Consider the following 23,554-nt stretch of genomic DNA (forward strand, 5'->3'; position numbering starts at 1 on the left):
TAATAAGGAAAATGAACAATAATTATTCATGCCTGCTGAATATTAAAGTAATTTGTATAGGATAGTTATCATTTTGTATCAATTCTCCACAACCTATATCGATATATGTATCAGTACAGCAAAAGTACTGACACAACAATTTACAGATTAGACATTTCATCCCTTCAAACTACTTCAGGATTTCGTTTTATTTGAAGTGATGATCTGCTTGATTAATTTTTATAAAAAACTTATTAAATTATTTACAGTATTAATTGTAATTGCTATAGATTATCCAGAAAAATCACAATTCTCTTTTTAGCACATGTAAAATCTGTTTAAGTAAGTGTCTATACCAAGCTATATATGACTAACAATGTTTTTTCAGTAACAACACAAACAATCTAATTTGTTCCATTTTTATTTGTCTACTGCTATGATACAAGGTCATGAATCAAAATGAATTATTGAAGGTAATACAAATTAAGCCGGTTTGTGAGACAATCTTATTCATCTTACATCTTAAATGAGAATAATTTGCATAATTTTCTCTACATAACATGGAATTTATGACAAAGATTAGTGTTTGTCACTATCCATCTTTTCTACCCAAGAGTTATCATTCCAACACCTCAAAGGATCAACAGTTTGTTTTCTGTTTCTTGGTTTTTATGACACTTTTAACTCATTAATGGCTATATCATGCCAAAATGGGAGGTAAATGCATCTCTCAAGGACACACCAAGACTGGCCTTTGCAGATATCGATCCCACAAACCATTTGATTACAAGTCCAATACTCTACCAACCAAGCTAGTGTGGATCAATAACCCTTGGTGAACAAAGATCACTACGGGGTTGCCAGACAAAGCCTCAATAAACATCAAATAGCTTTGGACAAACACACACCAAGATTCTTTCATGGAAAACCTTTCTTTATTTTCAGTTACATATTCCCAAAACCAATGTCTCCTATTAATCTGTGTCTATCAATGCAATGCACTAAAAGAGGGGCAAATGGAGATCAAAATAAATCCACAGAGAATACTGTCTTTTTGTGTTTGGTGTTTCCCAGCAATGAAAATTTTTTAACATTATATCACAATCAGGTGTCTTGCCCAAGGACATGCTATGGTAGCTAATCCAGGTTTATCCAATGGTGGAAATTAAACCCAAACCCTCTGGTCACAATACCAAAGCCTTAACCACAAAGCTACCACTGGTTTCAACACAGAGAACAAAATGGACCTAAATGCAGCCAACTCCTAAGCTGCAAGCAGCTGGCTCATAAACATTGCATTTTTACAAATTTTCTAACAATATTACATTATCTGCTTTAACAACAATGTAATAATTCTTTGTTTTCTTGTTGTGATAACTAAGCCTTGTACTTTTAATTTTGAACTGGCAACTTCAAAACATCAGGTGGCAAATGGACAATCTCCAAATTCCATGACCAATGTTGTCCTCACAAACTGTCTTACAGGGAAGAATGTTACATATCAATGCTTTATTTAAAATTCAACAAGTTTAAATTCCACACTCACCTATGTATAAAAACAAAATTTGTATCCTTCCCTTCTCTGAGCTATTTTTTTAACCGTGGAAAAGTACAAATAAAATCAAAACTAAAATATGATTCATTGGGGTACCCACTGTGGTTCCTTTGGGAATTGATTTGGGTAAAATCTGATCTGCTGCTGTTTTAAGGGGTACCCTTATCAACCACTTGAGATCAATTGGTCAATTTTTGCCAGTTAGGATTAATCAACATATTATACCATCCTATTTAGACACCTACCTGTTGTTTTCTGTGACGAAGTGCTGGTAAGCCCAAACTAGGATTGTTGAGTTCTTCATTTAACGATTCATGACTAAGAATTTCAGAGGGTATGTCTCCAATATGCTCTGGAAAAAAGAACTGAACAATACAAAAACTTCAAACAGTTCTCTGCAGTATGAATCCCAACTTTCAGGACCTGCAGATTTGAACAATACAAAAACTTCAACCAGAGCTCTCTTCATTGTGAATCCCAACTTACAGGACCTACAGATCTGAACAACACAAAAACTTCAACCAGGGCTGTCTTCAGTGTGAATCCCAACTGTCAGGACCTACAGATCTGAACAATACAAAAACTTCAACCAGGGCTCTCTTCAGTGTTAATCCCAACGTACAGGACCTGCAGATCTGAAAAATACAAAAACTTCAACCAGAGCTCTCTTCAGTGTGAATACCAACTTACAGGACCTGCAGATCTGAACAATACAAAAACATCAACCAGGGCTCTCTTCAGTGTGAATCCCAACTTTCAGGACCTACAGATCTGAACAATACAAAAACTTCAACCAGGGCTCTCTTCAGTGTTAATCCCAACGTACAGGACCTGCAGATCTGAACAATACAAAAACTTCAACCAGGGCTCTCTTCAGTGTGAATCCCAACTTACAGGACCTGCAGATTTGAACAATACAAAAACTTCAACCAGAGCTCTCTTCAGTGTGAATCCCAACTTTCAGGACCTGCAGATCTGAACAACACAAAAACTTCAACCAGGGCTCTCTTCAGTGTGAATCCCAACTGTCAGGACCTGCAGATCTGAACAATACAAAAACTTCAACCAGAGCTCTCTTCAGTGTGAATCCCATCTTACAGGGCCTGCAGATCTGAACAATACAAAAACATCAACCAGGGCTCTCTTCAGTGTGAATCCCAACTTTCAGGACCTGCAGATCTGAACAATACAAAAACTTCAACCAGAGCTCTCTTCAGTGTGAATCCCATCTTACAGGGCCTGCAGATCTGAACAATACAAAAACATAAACCAGGGCTCTCTTCAGTGTTAATCCCAACTTACAGGACCTGCAGATCTGAACAATACAAAAACTTCAACCAGAGCTCTCTTCAGTGTGAATCCCAACTTACAGGACCTGCAGATCTGAACAATACAAAAACATCAACCAGGGCTCTCCAGTGTTAATCCCAACTTACAGGACCTGCAGATCTGAACAATACAAAAACTTCAACCAGAGCTCTCTTCAGTGTTAATCCTAACTTACAGGACCTGCAGATTTGAACAATACAAAAACTTCAACCAGAGCTCTCTTCAGTGTGAATCCCAACTTTCAAGACCTGCAGATTTGAACAATACAAAAACTTCAACCAGGGCTCTCTTCATTGTGAATCCCAACTTACAGGACCTGCAGATTTGAACAATACAAAAACTTCAACCAGAGCTCTCTTCAGTGTGAATCCCAACTTTCAGGACCTGCAGATCTGAACAACACAAAAACTTCAACCAGGGCTCTCTTCAGGACTCACGGTACTAATTCCACTCCAATGGTAAACATATGGAAACACTATCATATTCAAAATTCAATAACTTAAAATTTATGGGTGCTGATAATGACACCTATAATTTTTCGTGCACATCTAACCTTGGTGCAAGCTTATGTGTGGAGAACACCATATGACCCGCGGCAATTTGTTTACATACATGTGCATGAAACACGTGTTATTGATTCTGCACCAAATGAATCAGGTGCTACTTTCAGTATTGAGTACTCCTGAGTCAAGCCTGTAAAAATGCTAAAGTTGCATCAGTAGAAATTTGTCAATATTTTTTTTACATTACATATAGGATAAGCTCTCAAAAGATATTTTTCCTAAAATTTTAATTTTCATTATTAACCAATTATGGACCACCAAACCTGTAAATACTCTATCATTTCTTCACCCATTTCTAGACTGGTTCACAGTTCTTCCGTATAATTAGTACCGTGTGTCCTATAACCAGATTTAATTTTTTTTGAAAAAGTTGTATTTTACTCCTTGATATTAGAGCATAATTGTAAGAAAGAATTGGCCATGCTTGTGCATGGATAATAGTGCAATAGCATTTTATGTGATATCAATATCTGTACTTAAATTGCATCCGCATTACATGTTGCTGTGTTGTATTGTACTTATTAATGGCTTATTCTTGTTATTAAAATAATTGTTTTCTGCCTTTGTATCTTCATGTTATCTTTCTATGGCATGCATGCTACACAAAAGAAACACAAGCATGCTGACATCAGCAAGTATGACATCACAGGGTATCAAATTGCATGACGCATTGTATTTTCATCTCTCACTGGCTATAAGACAAGTTTTAAATGTTTTAAATTTCAAAATTGCATTTCTTTTCTTGCTGACTCTCACAGAAATAACACACAGTGCATCCCTATTCACATCAATCAAACAAAACAAATAAGTGTACCACATGACAGGTCAAAATGATACGAGGCCATTGCCCTTTTGTGACTAAAACAAATAAACACACCCATGAAGCATCAATAGATGCTGATATTCCAAACTTATTTAAACTATCATCACATGTGATTCATGACCCCCAAATGTTAATAAAAAGGTATAAAAGCCAAGGAAGAGTTCCATAAGCTGTATTATACTGAATAATTAAATAACATAGTGCTACTTTTTAGTATAAAACTATGGGGAAGGGTGAATAAGCAAAGAATAGACAGAGTAATTTCTTCAAGCCTGGTAATGTTCCCCACAACAAAGGGGGTGGGGGGGAATGTGTATCAACCCAAATAACACATCAACATGAGGTATGTTACATAAGGACATCAAGAGACAAATTTGAAAAAGCTATCCAAAGTTCCTATAATGCTGACATTGATGTTGAAGACAGAAAGTGTATGCACAAACTGTTATGACTCAAGCTATTAAGTATGCTGGAGGTGGAGAAATGTGTGAAAAACTTTGCTATGCCAAGACAAGTTCATGTCTCTATGCAATATGCAGACACTGATAAAAATTGTCACTGAATACACTACTTGTTAAATTTAAGTAATAGAACTGAATTGCATATTGAAGTTGTCTAATACATAAACATATACCTACATTTACCCAAAGCTCATAAAAAGTTAAGAAAAAGTCTAAAAATCATTACTGTGGCTGCTTTCCACTATAAGCAGTGTTAAATTACTTACTTTTTAATATAAAGCTGAAAAAATGCATACATTATTGAACAAAAGAGAAACAAAGCAAACATTACAATCACTCAATTACATTCAAAGGGGAGGTAATACACCTTGATTTGGCAAACCAAATAGCAAGCTCTAATTTACAGCTAAATGATTCCTTACTATTACTTGATGGTAAGAACAGAGCAATGTAGGTTTTATAAATAGCTTTTGTTTCAAATATGAAACCATATTTCTGACATGAAGCTTGTTTTCATTTATTCACAACAACATATATGGTGAACAAAACACATATCGCTTAGTGCACGCAGTAATCAAATGCTGAGATTTGGAATAATGTGTTCTGAGACCACAAGTTGCAACACCCTGAGTATGAAGGTTTTCTATCATGGGACTTGGTACATGAAGAAAAAAGAGATCTGGTTTGGTGGGAGAGAGCAGTATGTTCACCATGCAGTTATACATCAAGAATGTTTCAACTGTATGAAGAGAGTTTGGGGAAGAAAAACTACCTGTGTAAAGAATGCAATACAGATAGGACTTTTGCAGAGTTATATTTGGAATGAAGGGTTGAAAACTATTATTTTAAGTGAAAATATCCCTCCCTGCTCCCTCAACAAAAGAAATGCAGAAAAGTTCCAATACTGTGTACCCAAAAATGTAATGTACCAATATGAGAAACATGCTGAACATAGAATAGGTGTCAAGGAGTTTAATTCTAGGATAAGAAAAAAGACCGGTATAATTGATATTCAATGTGACTCGACATATAATAATTCAATTTACAGGTTGAGGCAATGCAGCATGTGCAGTTTTGTGCACAGTCCTTATTTTTACAATGTTCTCTGCTTTGATCTGCTGAGTGTGTCTCTAAAGTTAAATGATCAGCACTGATACATAAGTGATTGTGACATAAGTGGCTTACATATAAAATCTCCCCCACCCCAACCCCCTTTTGGGGAATTGTTGCATGTTAAATGGTATTTAACCATATAGGCCAATCTATGGGTACCATCATATGAAATTCTGCCATCAGGCCATACTATGCTCTTTTCCCTATGGCCTGAGCTATCTACTTCCACTCTCCATTGTATAAAACCATCCCCATCTGTCTTTTGAATAGAATTTTTCTCCAAAATCACATTCAAACCATGATAAAAAGACTCCATTATGATTGTCATATGTAAAAACCACCAAATTGATACCCTGTATGCACGTGGTAACCATGGAAACAACAAACTCCTATTATGGTATAGGTCGCATATAGGACTCACGGTACTAATTCCACTCCAATGGTAAACATATGGAAACACTATCATATTCAAAATTCAATAACTTAAAATTTATGGGTGCTGATAATGACACCTATAATTTTTCGTGCACATCTAACCTTGGTGCAAGCTTATGTGTGGAGAACACCATATGACCCGCGGCAATTTGTTTACATACATGTGCATGAAACACGTGTTATTGATTCTGCACCAAATGAATCAGGTGCTACTTTCAGTATTGAGTACTCCTGAGTCAAGCCTGTAAAAATGCTAAAGTTGCATCAGTAGAAATTTGTCAATATTTTTTTTACATTACATATAGGATAAGCTCTCAAAAGATATTTTTCCTAAAATTTTAATTTTCATTATTAACCAATTATGGACCACCAAACCTGTAAATACTCTATCATTTCTTCACCCATTTCTAGACTGGTTCACAGTTCTTCCGTATAATTAGTACCGTGTGTCCTTCAGTGTGAATCCCAACTTTCAGGACCTGCAGATCTGAACAATACAAAAACATCAACCAGAGCTCTCTTCAGTGTGAATCCCATCTTACAGGGCCTGCAGATCTGAACAATACAAAAACATCAACCAGAGCTCTCTTCAGTGTGAATCCCAACTGTCAGGACCTGCAGATCTGAACAATAGAAAAACTTCAAACAGAGCTCTCTTCAGTGTGAATCCCAACTTTCAGGACCTGCAGATTTGAACAATACAAAAACTTCAACCAGGGCTCTCTTCATTGTGAATCCCAATGTACAGGACCTGCAGATCTGAACAATACAAAAACTTCAACCAGGGCTCTCTTCAGTGTGAATCCCAAATTTCAGGACCTGCAGATTTGAACAATACAAACACTTCAACCTGGGCTCTCTTCAGTATGAATCCCAACTTTCAGGACCTGCAGATTTGAACAATACAAAAACTTCAACCAGAGCTCTCTTCAGTGTGAATCCCAACTTTCAGGACCTGCAGATCTGAACAATACAAAAATTTCCACCAGGGCTCTCTTCAGTGTGAATCCCAACTGTCAGGACCTGCAGATCTGAACAATACAAAAACTTCAACCAGAGTTCTCTTCAGTGTGAATCCCAACTTTCAGAACCTGCAGATTTGAACAATACAAAAACTTCAACCAGAGCTCTCTTCATTGTGAATCCCAACTTTCAGGACCTGCAGATTTGAACAATACAAAAACTTCAACCAGGGCTCTCTTCAGTGTGAATCCCAACTTTCAGGACCTGCAGATTTGAACAATACAAAAACTTCAACCAGGGCTCTCTTCAGTGTGAATCCCAACTGTCAGGACGTTGCAGATCTGAACAATACAAAAACTTCAACCAGGGCTCTCTTCAGTGTGAATCCCAACTGTCAGGACCTGCAGTTTCTGATTATGGACTCCAAGCTAACAAACCTGGTTATACAATATTCAATATAATAAACTATAATGGAGAAATCTGGTTCTGGACTATCATGTTTCAAAAACCTTAATAACCTATGTTTACTTTCAACCCGAAATCAGTTAATCTTTTATGTGCTGTATACATTATGACTACCCTCTTCTGGCTGGTTGCAAGGTTTGATACTAATCTATTCCAGTCCTGAGTAAACAGTAACCTCCAACAGGAACTGAAAGTTGGATATTCACTGTGTACATACCAGAAATGTAAACAGAAAACACCAATAATAACTGAAAGTTGGATATTCACTGTGTGACATACCAGAAGTATAGAGTAAACAGTATCCACCAATAAGCACTGAAAGTAGGATATTCACTGTGTACATACCAGAAGTGTAGAGTAAATAGAAAACACCAATAATAACTGAAAATTGGATATTCACTGTGTACATACCAGAAGTGAAGAGCGACAGTAACCACCACTAAGCACTGAAAATAGGATATTCACTGTTTCAGTTTCTTATTGGTGGTTACTGTATACTGTATACAGGAACTGAAAGTTGGATATTCACTGTGTACATACCAGAAATGTAAACAGAAAACACCAATAATAACTGAAAGTTGGATATTCACTGTGTGACATACCAGAAGTATAGAGTAAACAGTATCCACCAATAAGCACTGAAAGTAGGATATTCACTGTGTACATACCAGAAGTGTAGAGTAAATAGAAAACACCAATAATAACTGAAAATTGGATATTCACTGTGTACATACCAGAAGTGAAGAGCTACAGTAACCACCACTAAGCACTGAAAGTAGGATATTCACTGTTTCAGTTTCTTATTGGTGGTTACTGTATACTCTACACTTACGGTATGTCTATAAGTGAAGAGTATACAGTAACCACCAGTAACAAACTGAAAGAATGATATTTAATGTGTGACATACCAGAAGTATATACACTCAAACTGGGTCCAAACAGACATGAAGCATTGGTAAGACTTAGCATAAAAGTGGCCATTAAATGTTATGGAAGTACCTGAATCACTCCCTCTTTTGGCACTCCTGAACACCTGACCCTCTGAGAACGAGACATTTCGGTCAGTCCTGTGATTGTATTCTGTTTTCAATAGTTTCACTGTGTGTACATAAAATTATGGGATAGTTATTTTAAATCTTGATAAAAGACCTATACCTTCAAAAAGTATGTTCACTTTGGCCACCAGCTCCTGAAGCTCTTCTGTAGAAACTGATAGAACTGTTACCTGTTCACAAAATAAAAACACTGAAATAACACAGGACATTTGAGCTATGAAACCACACAGAATGAAAGAAAGAGATTAAGTGAGAATGCAAGGAAGGGAGTAAAAAGACCCAAAGAAACAAAAATACATAAATTAAGCATCTTTAAATTTTATATTTTCAACAGACATAATTAATTTACCAACAGATTTCAAAGCATTCAAAATACATTCATGCTTATGAACATTGTGTCCCTTCAAGGACTACTTATTTCAGGATGAAAAAATTGATGAACATAAGATGTGTTCCTAGAACACAAATGCTATGCCCATGACCTAAATAAAAAACTTACCCAAATTATCTACCACAAGGATCTAAATATAAACTTAACCAGATGCCATGTCTGAGTGACCTTATTACAAAACATAACCAAAATGTGGAAAGGACAGAAAAGTGTAACACTGTGCTCCTTCCACATTTGTGGTGCAGCATAAAAAACAAACAAATATAGGTTTGGGGTAAGTACATATCCTTTTAATTAAATAATAGAAACATCAATAGTATCATGCATAATCCAGCTTACCTTAGGATCAGGAACATTTTCTCCTCCACTGTCTCCTGAGTTGATACCTACATTATGATACGGCTGAAAAAGAAAAATTGAAGAATATATATAAAATATAATGTGTCTTGATGAAGATTAGATATACTTAATTATAAGTTGAGTCCAACAGCAAACTGCACAGACTCAGATCTTCCATCACAGAATGCAGTGGCAAATCTGGGTCTATGCGGTTAGTTAAGATTAATCTGTAGAACAAACAACACAGACTCTGATCTGCCAGAACATTATCAGATGGTAGACCAGGGTCTATACTGAATGCAGCTGGACTTGACTTATACTCTGCAATAGCTTGAAAAATATTCATCAAAATTTATGCTTCAACATACTAAACAAATTTAAACATGCTCCATCACTCTATCATGATGAATGGTTAAAATAAATCAGGTTCAGGAATCCATTTTCTTCTTCATTTAAATAGTTCTCCTTGACAGACACTGGCACAGATTAACTGTTACCTAAAGATTGAATTTCTGGTAAAAATAAAAAGAACCCTCGCTCAGTAAGCTATTTCTACCAACTTGTAACAACACAGGTTTACATACTTTTTGTTATTACAAAGAAATAGAAACAGAATATAACATACATATACATTTATGCCTTAAAGCAAAACAGACTATAACATGAATATACATTTATGTAATAAGCTAGTTTTTCACAACGCTTGTAAATAATGATCTCTCATTGTCTTGCAAAATCTCAAATTTCAAAATGGAGGAGCTCACTGCTAGGAGAACATTATTACATTCTGGCTCTTATTTGTGCATGTATGAAAACACATAAACTATATGCATGTATAAAACATGCTGAATTTTATTTCAAGTATCAAATATACATCTAAATCACACAAAGCTAACAGCTTCAAATTCTGGAAGGCAATGAAGTGCAAAAACCCTGAGGGTGTTGTAAAAATAATTTTATATTCATATATTCAGCCTAATTCTGAAGCATTTAAATATGGTCATGACAATGAACTAAAGGCAATAAGAGAATATACAATGGCTGATCATAAATGAGCAATAAAGTTAATTTACAAAATGAAGCAAAACTGAACTGTCTTATATGAAATGGAATTATAATACTTTCCTGTTATAGTACATCCTCAAAATAAACCATTAATTCAAAACTACTGAGATAATTTGCCTGAAGTTTTTTTAATTATTATTGAAAATAATGTAACTTAGTATCATATATTTAAAAGACTTTGTGTCTGAAATGTAAATGATACATATGCGAATTGTTATAATAATTCCCATCTTAAATAAATTCTAGAAAAGAAAAACTACTTAATTTTTTTTTTAAAAATAATAGATATTTAAACTTTTTCATGTCATTTTTTTCAAAAATAATAAACTCGTTATAAATTGGAAAAAATATAAAAAAATTTCAACAATTATTAATACTATTTATTGCTATTTAACTTAAACTTAATGCCAACAATAGTTTAGGTAATTGTTAATATAAAAAGCAAACAGTCACCATTTTCAATCATGTTGGATATTAATTTGTGTAGCAAACTGGCATGAGAAAATCATGACTGATAGTTTCTGATTTTCTTAACTTCAAAAAATATTTTCATAATTGATGTATAAGTTACAGGTCACTCATGGAGAATTTTTCCTAACTGTTAAAGATGTAAATTCTAAATGTGAAATGGAATTTTGGCATACTAAACAAAGAAAAATAGAATATGGTGCACCAATTGAGGTTGAGAGAATGGACACATTATCTCATTAACCCCTGGAGATTTCTGTCATTTTCACCTGAAATGTGAGTAGGGAAATTTTTGGGGGCTGCTACTTCTGAAAAGATCCCAATAAATCAGCTTCCAAGAACCTAGCTGTGTTAGAAAACATCAGTTTTCATTGGCTATTTTGCTCACACATGTGCAGAAGGGTAAAAGTTGGAGGAGTTTTTTTTTTGGGGGGGTCACTTTTTGGACCCATCACTTTTTCCTGCACATCCCCAAGTTTTCCTGCACATCCCCAACTTATCCTACTTTTTGCAAAGGTTCACCTGTCTGTGTGCAGTTCAGACTGGTCTGCCTTGCATCTGAGAACAAAAAGTCTAAAATCCAGACACAAAATCCGATTCCAACAATGGGCAAAATCTTTTGTGTAAAAATATCATGTCTCAAAAAATGTGTTTTTCCCTCTGTAATGCAAGTAGAAAGTTGAGATTATTTGGTATCATTGTAGAGCTATGGATGTCAACGTTTCTGTAATACCACCCATTTTGATGTATCTTAAATGACCTTCATGCTACTGAGCTCAGAGTAGTGTACTACCTCCTGATGCATAAATGTGGCACCCAGGGTTTAGAGCAACCATAGATGGAAAATTATTTGATATTAACTGTAACAGTTACTGGTGCTTAGAAGTGTTCTATTTCTAGAGCAGGAATGTCCAATGAAGAATAATGTCTTTCTTGAAGGTTAATTTAAAAACAGATGAACCATTTCTTGTGGATTGTAACAGATCATTACACAAGTTGATAAGTTCTGGTATATAAGATTTTTTGAAAGAAGAGGTTCTATATTAATACTGAATGATATTATTCAGTTTTCTCAGATTGAAAGGCTCATGAACAAGATGGGAGCAAATCAATTATATAATCCAGAGACTGGTTGTTATATTTTATGTTTCATCTTTCTATGAGAGTATGTCATCCCATTTCAAAATAAAGTGCTTCTCTGCTAGCATATTTTGGTAGTCCAGATAGTATTTGTTTGATTAAAGTAATGACGGAACAAGTAAGTTAAACAGGAAACAGGACTATTTCTTTCAAACGTTTTAGCAATTATTTCCAACACTGGCAGGGATCGTCCTGGGCTTCGCCAATGTCGCAAATTGTGATTTTTTTTCCTTAATGGCTACAAAAATATCCCATCTGGCGATTTTTTTGGCGACAGACTTTTTGGTTATTTAATTTGTACATACAATCATAGATCTGGACTGGATAAATTAAAAGGGAGAACGAAAGGAAGCCACAAACTTGACTAAGCAATGCATTGGAATCAATCTGTTACACAAACAATCCTTTGTTCGTATTGACAACCCCATCTTTACAGTGCATTGTTACATCGTAATCTGCTTATGCTGACATCTGGGCTGAGTACTGTATGCTGTGATACGGTCAATCATGCTACCGAACTATACCTACAACTGACCGACTTCCGAAGACGCGAATAGAACAGATACAATTAATTGAATGGCTAAATCTTCTGTTGGTTCTTTTTTTTTTTACATATACCAGTACAATAGTTTTGCTGAACCTTCATAGAAAACTGATAACCTTTGAAGTACCGACTACTGTGTATAAATACAAAGCAAATGGAAAAATCTCAATCACAATTATGTCTGTCACCAGTGCAGCATTTTACTCATTGATCTTTTCCTTTTGCCATCAATCTGTGTTACGGCTGCTGAGACTTAAACTCCGAAACAAGAAATAGCACAAAAAAAAACAACAACCAGTTTTGCATAATTAATAATAATTATTTATTTCTCAAAATACAAGAGTGAAAGAATCTCTAAATTGGGTGTGAATTTATGCTTATATATACGGTCCAATATTGCCAGGTGTTGACTCGTGCAAGTTTCATTCGTGGGAATGGAGATCCTATTTTGTTTGTCGAGAAAATTTATACAGCATTCAGTGATCATTCTTGGGATTTAGGAAGAAATTCACTACAAGCTTTGTGAAGCTAGCCATAAAGGGGGGGGGGGAGCTGCTGATAGACTACTGATGTCACCTGTCAGTGCTGTGGACTCTGAATGTGGATTCAGTAAGATGAACCTCATAAAAACTGACATCAGAAATAAACTCTGCATCTCATCTCTCGAGAATTTCATGAGAATCAGCATGTACAGATGTGAAAAATTAAACTTTGAAACTGCATTCAACAAGTGGGCAGCCCTAAAATTGCGACGGATCTTCATGTAACACTTTGTAACATTTTGTTAATGCTTGTTGTAATTAAAGAATTAACTAACCCATCTCTTGTAATTTTCATTGCCTGTTACATTAATAGACTAAATTAACACTTGGAAAAATGTACACTACTTGTTCTGGCGACACTTTTTGAAAATTGGCGACAAAATACTGAGGTTGGCGATTTTTTGGGCGACAGCTTTTTAAAAGCCAGGACCATCCCTGACTGGTCTTCACTTCCTGTCAATATTAACAACCAACACCCAGCAGTTATAGCTTTATTTTGATTTTTAGTCACTGATATGAAGAACAGCAACTCTTCTAAGATGTATATTGCAAAAGTATGCAAGTAAGCCAATAAACCATTGGCTTACATATGTACATGACAAAACTATCTTCATTTGCACAGAGTAGATGTAAAAAAAGGTTACACAGGATATAATTAATTTTCTAAAAGTAACTTATCTTACACCAAAAAATGAAGCAAGCAAATGTTTTATTGTAATAATAACAAAGACTATAAGATATAAAAACCACCTGCTGAAGTTATAATCATTATGTTGTTGTTGTAATGACTTATTTTAAAGTGCTTCTAAAATATTTGTTATTTAAACCAGTCAGTAGCCAGGTGTACACAATGAACTTCTTTTATGGGTAGCTTAGGAATCACAGTACAAAAATCTTTAACAAAATTACATGCATATGATGTAAAACTCACTTACTGGCAGCTCCCCTTGTGCTCTCTGACATTTCTGCAAGTGTTTTTGAACCTGGTCTTCATAACATGAGCTGCAAACAATATCTGACATTACAAGCAAAAATGGCCATGGGTGCATTTTGGCAAATTAGTATGTTTTCACAGACTGCATGACACACAAACAAAATGACTATCAACATAAACTCCACTTTCACAAACCATGAAATAACTTAATTTCTTAAGCTAAACTCTTGTCTTCAGGGTTCAGTTTGCAGAAAATGTGTTACACCCTCCTCCTTTTCCAATTTTATCTCTGCCAGTTTACAAAATTTAATTACTCCCACTTTACTAAATCAAATAAATATGTACCAGATGTAGAATCAAACTAAAATAAATGAGAGATTGAACTTTATCAGAAATTACAATTTATCAAAGATGCATGGTGATTATGATAGACTGTATATAATGGATTATAGGTTACATCCAACTGCAAACTACACAGACCAAGATCTGCCATTACATAATGTACTGACTGATCTGGGTCTTTTCAATTTATAAGGACTAATTAGTAGAATAACACAGACCCTGATCTGCATTATGCAACCATAGATAAAGGACTAAACTGTGTGCAGTTGAACCCATATTATAAGCAAGTAGTAACAATAACCCATTCACTGCAATTTTGAGATGTATAGTTAATTAACTCAAATAACCATTGTTCTAACAGCCTTCCCTACTATTAATTGTTAATATGTTGTCATATTTCATTAGACATTCAACAGATTCTTAAAAATACCTCAGTACTTTTTACCATTACAACATCTACAAATATAAAAAAGGTAATCATGCATGATGAATATTTACATTTATCAGAACTGAGTTAATTTCTACAAGTGACTCATCTGATGCTCGAGTTATAACAATGGATGAATTTCTAGGAAAAGTGAATTTTACTAAATCATTCAGATGAGCTATTAAAACTGAAAGAACAAAATAAGCTTATAGCTGACCAAGACCAAAGAAACATAATAACAGTTATTACTTTCCAATAGATTATTTGTGACACTAAACTAAGGAACAAACGTCACTTACTGCTTGGGATTCAGTGGACAACTAATTCTTTTCCTTTCCAAATTAACCTGCAATAGATACATCAAAAAGATTAATATATGTAATGATAATGATGAGGAAAACCATAGCAATGACAATAATGATAAAGATGAAAGTGATGCAGAAAGTATTTCAATGTAATTATCGAATCTTCAGATATTGCTTCGACCAAAAACCAGTTGTAATAATTATATAAAATTACATAAAGGGACCTATGCTAAGTAAATGCCTTATCTTTCCTAATGAACTTAATTAATTAGCATTTCAATTCTGAGGTGCTTTCTACTAAAATCTTTTCTTTGCTTTCTAACACAGTGTCTTTGAATTACATGTTAATGTATCCATCATGACACAAATGCAATCATACTAGGACCTAAAATGTGTTGAAAAGTGAGAAAATCCTTCTTATCTATAATAAGCATAAAACTGAGCTTCAGACAGTATTTATATCCGTTTTGGCATAAATGTTTAGATGCCTTGTGTTTTAAGTACTGTTGCCCAATCACTTTACAAGGCTCTCAACAGTATTTCAGGATGAGGAGTCCAGGACGCATCCCTCATGGAACTTGTGGAGTCCCCTGCATATTTATGAGGGTCCCTGGCATAAACATAGGACTCTCTCACTTTCAAAAGGATACAAAGGAAAATGAAAAAGCACATGCTCAAATATTTTATTAATATCAAGATTGAATTCTTAGCCATTTATAATATCACACTAAAGAGAAAATACTTTCAGTAAACAGAATTTTCAAATATTATGCATGTACAATTTTAATGTTATTTTACCCCTACAACAACACCAAAAATGAAAAAATAAACCAAAACAATCAAACTATTGATACTTAGTTCAAATTCCCTGAATGATCACTTAGACTACAGTGTGATTTTCTTTGTAAAATAGTAAAAAAGCATCTGAAGTTTAATAAAAGAAGCTAACAAAAGTAAACACAGCATTACACTGTACCATATGTATGAATGAGAATTACCTCCATTAAACCGAACAAAGAAGGAATGAAAAAAAATATCAAGCAGCATATGTGCAAGAAACTAATTCAAAATAAATATGTTAATTAGTAAACAGTGTTAAATGCCTTATGAGCTGACCCTAATGAATAAAGGTGGGATATAGCATGAGGTCTATAGACACCATGAATTAATCTTAGAACGTATAAGGTACCTAAAAACATGTACATATAGCTTGAGACTGCAGAATGGAACCCTTAATGTCAAGATGAATTAACACATGCTTGTATTACTGAAACTCAAGTATCACCAGTCAAACGGAACATTCACCTATTGTTTCTTTTATCCTTTTGTTGTTATTAGCATAATTTAATCACAAGCCTACTTCCCGAAAAATGAATTCATTCTGCCAATTCATTTCTGAGTCAACTTACTTTCCTGCACCTTTTAAAATGTTTCTAGTGAAACCTAACTGCCCTATAGAAATCACACTTACTTAAATGGCAGTTATTATTATTATTATTATGGCATACTGACGATCTGACAATACTGTCCTAATCAAACTGCGAAAGCTTTGATTACTTTCATGATTTATATTTGTGTCATCACCAATTTAAACTCCATTACAACATAATAGGGCATTGTTTATTTGCCAGTCAGTTGCATGTCCTTGCATGCACTCTCAACAGAACATGGTCAGTAATACTTTCAGACAAAACATCTAATTTGGGATTAATGTGAATTCATTTAGAGAACTTTTGCATTATATCATTGTGATACATCAAGACTGTTAGCACATCAACACTATTCCAGGCTATTTGTAAATCAGGACATTCAATACTGGAATTCATTTGGAATACCATTGGAAGTCATTTGGAATACTCTATACATTAGCACTTTCAGGAATACAGTATTGGGATTGAATTCACAATAATGTAAGTTCCCTGTAAATTTTCACTTTGTATTCAAGGAAAATAAATTGTTTGCTGAATTTTACTAAACTTGGTTTCTGCTCTTTTCTGTTACTTAGTCTAAGACCATGTAGTCATAACAAATGTACATGGACATTTTTGGACACTGTCAACCTAAAGGGGTGATCCAATAAAAACCAGGAATGTCATGTGCTGTGATGTCACAATGAAAGCTGAAATTGTTTAACAAAAATTAGTATTACCCTGTTACTTGTTATAAAAGACCTGATGTCCTCTTTTCTTGATCCAGTTTAGTATCTGGCCAAGACTGTAAACGACTCTTGTGATTTATAATTATTCAATATAACATCGCTATAATGTTGCTGTTGTTGTTGTTGTAGGGTTTAACGCCATTTTTCAGCACAAGATAGGCTATACATGGCAGCCAGTATAAATGGTGGAGGAAGAACCTGGGAAAACCCTGGAAAGAACTACCAACCCACAAGAAGCTACCAAGAAACTTTATCACGTACCCACATTGGCGGCTATAATGCTGTGTGGCAGAGTACCCAGTGTTTTATATCTTTTTACTTGCTATTTTAATCTATCCCTTGAAATTTTCAAGGGGCGCTCTACAGATACGAACTTTTGAGAGAGTGCTATGTGTAGGGTGAAGCTGTTTACATCTGTAACATGCAAAATGGAGAGAATGATGTTGGTATAACTCAATGTTACTTTCACATACTGGAGCTGAAATTTCTTTGGATACAGTACTTATGATAACTGTACATGATCCAAGCAAACAGCTAACTAATATGACTATTCCTTGTGCTCAAAATATCAGCCTGAATTAGTCTAAAGTAGTTGCAGTTATTATAATAGAAAAAATGAATTTTGCTCGACAAGACAATACCAGCTTCTGAAAGTGCAATGAATGAATCACCAACTATATAAAATGTAAATTAAGTTAAAAGCTCCTTTTTTTCACAGTTTACATCTTAAGTCCAAGAAATGAAAATGCCCAAGCAAAGCAAGCAGTTTTTCAAAAGATGCACATATTAAGGGAAGCTGTATACTATAACCCATATTAAATGAATCAATCATATACCAAAATAAAGGGAATTAAAAATTCTTTAAACAATTCCTAAGATATAAAAGGTCTTATTTAAACAGCCAGTAAAACCAGTGAGAAAAACCAGCAAAATTCTTTTTCTTTAAAAATCTACCCCTACGCAAAATATGAAACTGTAGATCACCACCTAAGTTAGACATGCAATGCAAACATTGTGGAAACTCTAGTGTCAATTATGTCAGGGAGGTTTATTCCTCTGTAAGAAATGTGAGCTGACAAGATTTCCTAAGGTGATGAGAATCCCCACACATTTTGTAGCACATTACGAACGACAGTGGTCTATTGATAGACATCAATAAGAGAACTGCTTTGTTTTGTACAGAAGAAATTGAACCCTCTGTGCCCTATGATCATTTTGTAAAACTCAGTGTTGACACATGGTAACACTGACATCGAGACAGCAAAACAGACCCTGTCCTTAGTTGTACAAACAGACAAGACAATACTAAGGAGAAGGGTACTGATAAATCTGCAAGTAATAGGAAAAGATATGTTGAATCTATTTCTGTCCATAGACCCAAATGATATAACAAGTTTTTGTGCCCTGAGCCATCACAGCTGCCAGCTGTATCATGCATTTATGAGGTCATGTCAGTTTTATTGAAGGACATGGAAAATGTAAAACATTCAGTGGACATTCTAAAATCAGTCTAAGCAGAGACTATGTACATTGAAATTTGCATGCGAACAGACTCGTACATATTGGACAGTCACATGTATTTTCCCACCTCATATTGACAATTCAAATTCAGTTCAGTCCAACACTGAACTCAATGCGAATTTAACAGCAAAATCTCAGACCAAATGCATTAAAATTTATTACATCTTCAGACGATCTCTGCAGATCAAGAACCCCCTTTTGGGCTGCATTTGTACATAAACCATCACATATAAATCTATATCGGTGATAAGTTAATATGTTTACAAATGTACCAACCACATACCAGTTTCTAAGAAAGTCTGATAGTGATAGTGATAATGGGAAGCAACCTCCCACTTGTGCACAGTGTGTCTAATGCAACAGCGATGCATATTCATGTCAAGACTTCCCCCTGAAACTCTAGAATCAAACATTTCCTCTCAAATAAAGCATGTACTGTGGAGTTAAGTCAACCCACATGGAGAAACTACATACACAATATAATACTTGTGCCAGCTTCAAAATCACCTATGATAACCTTACTCACAATGTGATAATGAATGTGGATGAGTTGCCAAGGATTACATTGGTTACAGACTACTATCAAAGTCAGAATTAATCTCTAATATTCTAAAGTTTTACTATATTGGGCTCAAATATAAATAATGGATACTTTATGCATAACTGTTATCCTATAACTATAAGTATACAAAACTTTATGCAATACTTCTGACATCTGTTTACTACAAGAATTGTGACTATTTGACAGTGTTTGTCAGCAGTTTTATTGATCAGGAGTATCACCAGTGTGTGTGTGACTTGGATTTTTAACGTAGCTTTAACAATTTTTCAGTCATATCGCTAAGATGTCAGCAGTGTGGCAGTTTATAGTAATGTCTAGCACTGGGGCATCATGCCGCAAACATGTACCAATATGTCCCACCTGGTCACATTATCTTGACACCAGGCCAACCAGTCCTAACACTAACCTCTTAATGCTGAGTACCAAGCGAGGCAGCTGTTAGTACCATTTTTGAAAGTCTTTGGTATGATATGGCCAAGGATCGAGCCCACAACCTCCCGCATCCAAGGTGGACACTCTAACCACTAGGCCACCGGAGCAGTTGAGTATCACCCGATGAATCTTAAAATGACATTTGAACAGCCAGACCTTAATTAATCGTTGATCTCTCTCAATTATTAAAGACTATAATGATCCCAGATTAACAGGTATTACTATTAAGACAGGAGATTCCTCTTTGCTTTTTGTAAATGTCTATTTACCTTGTGATCTTGTTGTGTGTGTGATTTGGATTTTTAATGTAGCTTTAAAAAAATTTCAGTCATATCACCATGATGTCTGCAGAGTGTCAATTTATAGTAATGTCAAGAACTGGGGCATAATGCTGAAGACAGGCAGCATCATGTCCCACCCAGTGACGTTATGGCACAATTTCTGATAATCAGTGTTTCAGAAAACAACATCCAACAGACTTATGCCTCTATTCCTTTAAGGAAACTGTCAACTATTAAGTAGAACATGGTAGCCCTGTGTTTGTTTTTTTAGATGTAAGTAGAGTCAATCAGTGAACAAGCTTTACAAAGTTGCATGATATTCAAATACACAGTTGTACTATGTGCAATGGAGAAGTGCAGTATCAGCTCCTTTCATGTAACCATTGGGGTCAGGCAGGGAGGTGTTGTTTCACCTTGATTATTTAATATATACATAGACGAGTTAAATCATAAATTGGGACAGTGTCACATGGGGACATATTTGACACCAACTGTGCTATTTCTTAACAATAATAGTTATGCTAATGACATGTTGTTGTTGTTGTTGTTGTAGGGTTTAACGCCATTTTTCAGCACATGATAGGCTATACATGGCGGCCAGTATTAATGGTGGAGGAAGAACCCGAGAAAACCCCAGAAAGAACCACCAACCCATGAGAAGCTACTGGCAAGCTTTCTCACATATCCACATTGGCTGAATCCGAGACTCAAACCCACGCAGACAGAGGTGAGATGGCAGTGATCCGTAATGGAGAGCGCGTTAGACCACTTGGCCACTCGGGGCCCCTGCTAATGACATGTCACTGATAAGTATATCCATCACAGGTTTAAGGAAATCGTTAAAGATATGTGAATAATATACATTTGCAAATGATATCTTTAATACACCAAAATTGGTATGCATGGTTTTTCAGTCCACTTCTGTAAATTACCATCTCTCTCTTAATGGCCATGCTGTTTCATGTCAAAAGTTACTTAGGTCATATTCTAAAATCCAATCTGTCATATTATGACAATATGATGAGACATTACAGACATTTTTGTACTCGAACAAATGCTTCTACATATTTCGAAATTGTTCTTTAAATATCAAAATTGTATTATTAGGATGTTATTGCTCCTCTGTGGACAAACTTTCATTAATGTATGAAAATAAAACTAATTATTGATTATAATAATAGTGTTCTTTGTTTTCTATTATGCCCTCCAACACAGAACTTTGCCTCCAACATGTTTGTAAACTATAATATATTCAGTTTTGAAAAAGTAATTAAAAAAGTATGTTTTCAAAGACAAGAATATCTAATAGTAACAATTGTATCTTAAAACTCTGTAGAACTATGACATTCATTTAAATTACAGATGGAACAAAATTACTCATTAAACGTTTTACAGAATTTTATTTGTAACAATGCCAGACACATTCTGTATTTGTAACTGTGGCTATATATTTGTACATAAGAATTATCTACTTAATTTTCATATGGAATTTTTGTGACAATTATCTCCAGAGCATTCAACTATCTGAACCGAACAGAATCTGGTTCAAATATATTAGCAACAAATTAAAATCAATATTTAATTTAAATGCGCCTACATGACCAAGTTAACGTATATTATGGTGGCGCTCTACAGTTTCATATTTTGCAAAGGGTTAGGATTTTAAAGAAAAAGAATTTCCCCGGCTTTCCTCACTGGTTATACTGGCTATTTAAAAAAGACCTTGTATATCTTAGGTATAATTTAAAGAACCTTTATTTCCCATTATTTTGATGTATGATTGATGGGTGTAATATGGGTTATAGAGTATACAGCTTGGCTTTACTCCAGATGTGCACCTTTCAAAAAAGTGCTAGCTCTACTTGGTCATTTTCACTTCCTGAACTTTAGAGGTAAACTGTATAAAAAAGAGCCGATAACTTTTCTTACATTTTACATATTTGGTAATTCATTCATTGCCCTTTCAGAAGCTGGTTGTTGTTGTAGGGTTTAACGCCATTTTTCAGCACGTGATGGGCTATACATGGCGGCCAGTATTAATGGTGGAGGAAGAACCCGGGAAAACCCCGGAAAGAACCACCGACCCACAAGAAGCTACTGGCAAGCTTTCTCACATACCCACATTAGCCGAATCCATCAGAAGCTGGTATTGTCTAGTCTGGCAAAATTCATTTTCCCTATTTTAATAGCTGCTATGGATAGTGTACTTTAGACAAATTCAGGCTGATTTTGTTAGCACAAGGTTGCATTTATTTTAGTTAGCAGTGTGTTTAAATCATGTACAATTTCCTAAAGTACAATATTCAAAGAAATATCATCCACATTACATTAATGTAGAATAGAGGTATGCCACCATTCTCTCCACTGTTCATGTTTTAAATGCAAACAGCTTCACCTTACTTACGTCACTGTCTCAAAAGTACATAATAACTGGTGAGCGCCCCCATAGAAAAGCAACTGCGACATCGAAAATACATAACATAAAATCGAAGACTAACTCCCATCACAGTAGCATGCTCTGCGCAGTAGTTAGTGTTCTTCATTTGTGAAAAACGACAGAATCTTTTCTTTCTGTTGATATAAAAGTGGCATTTTCCTTCTACTGGGATTGGCTCAGTAACTAAGTTACTGTTGCTGCTTTTTTGCTGGTCGGTCATGCTGGCAGATCTAAGTCAAGAAACGCTTATGTTTAAGTCAAATTGTGGTTATGACAACGACACGAACAATAGAAACTAAAAGCGGAATAGATAGTGGTGACGGCTAGAAGAATCAGAATACAGTGGGACATGGAAATCAAAATAATATTGTATCTTTAATAAACTGACAAACTAGTTTGGAAAAAGTCAGAGGTTTTCGCAATTTATAGCTTGCTAGAATCAAAATAGCTTTGGTAATAGTAGTACTTACACGAGAGACATCATCCAACTCGTGGAGAAACAGGCAATACAATTTTTTTTTTATAATTTTATTTCGGCACACAATTACAGTATACTTGTTTTTAAATCAACTTACTTGCGTAGACATAGGATGGAGGGTATTGCCATTTCTGGACCACTTACATTTTTCAAAATGAAATGTTAAAATGTCTACCCCCTTTAATAACCTTTATAGATCACTTGTTTCCCTTTCTTTTTCTTCTTTTTTTTTTTTTTACATGAACCATACAGACTATACTGAAAAGATAGGAAACTATTACAAACTTCAAGTAGCACTGACACTGGACATATCAGCACAAGATCATTACAGGAATTTATAATATAGTTCAAGCCATTTTCCTCTGAATGCACACACTAATGAAATGTTTGTTGTTTGTCTGTGTTTTTTAATGTAAATTATCATAGTTTAAATATCACTTGGACTTA

At 34.9% G+C, this 23,554-nt stretch overlaps 1 protein-coding gene across 1 annotated transcript in view; it reads right to left on the reverse strand.

The window, feature by feature from the left end:
- The window catches only part of LOC149806377 (tRNA:m(4)X modification enzyme TRM13 homolog), a 59,835-nt gene extending 36,968 nt beyond the window's left edge, over positions 1–22,867 (reverse strand). The window contains exons 1-6 of the mRNA XM_089952350.1: positions 22,691–22,867; positions 15,233–15,279; positions 14,166–14,232; positions 9,472–9,534; positions 8,842–8,911; positions 1,780–1,886 (exon numbers count right to left, since the gene is read on the reverse strand). Of these exons, the coding sequence (XP_089808476.1) occupies positions 1,780–1,886; positions 8,842–8,911; positions 9,472–9,534; positions 14,166–14,232; positions 15,233–15,279; positions 22,691–22,849 (513 nt within the window). The 5' untranslated portion in view covers positions 22,850–22,867. The remainder of the gene's footprint in view (positions 1–1,779; positions 1,887–8,841; positions 8,912–9,471; positions 9,535–14,165; positions 14,233–15,232; positions 15,280–22,690) is intronic.
- Between the last annotated feature and the right edge of the window lie 687 nt (positions 22,868–23,554).

This window comes from Sinohyriopsis cumingii, chromosome 1 (assembly GCF_028554795.1).
Source record: "Sinohyriopsis cumingii isolate HCF-2022 chromosome 1, ASM2855479v2, whole genome shotgun sequence".
Taxonomy (NCBI): domain Eukaryota; kingdom Metazoa; phylum Mollusca; class Bivalvia; order Unionida; family Unionidae; genus Sinohyriopsis; species Sinohyriopsis cumingii.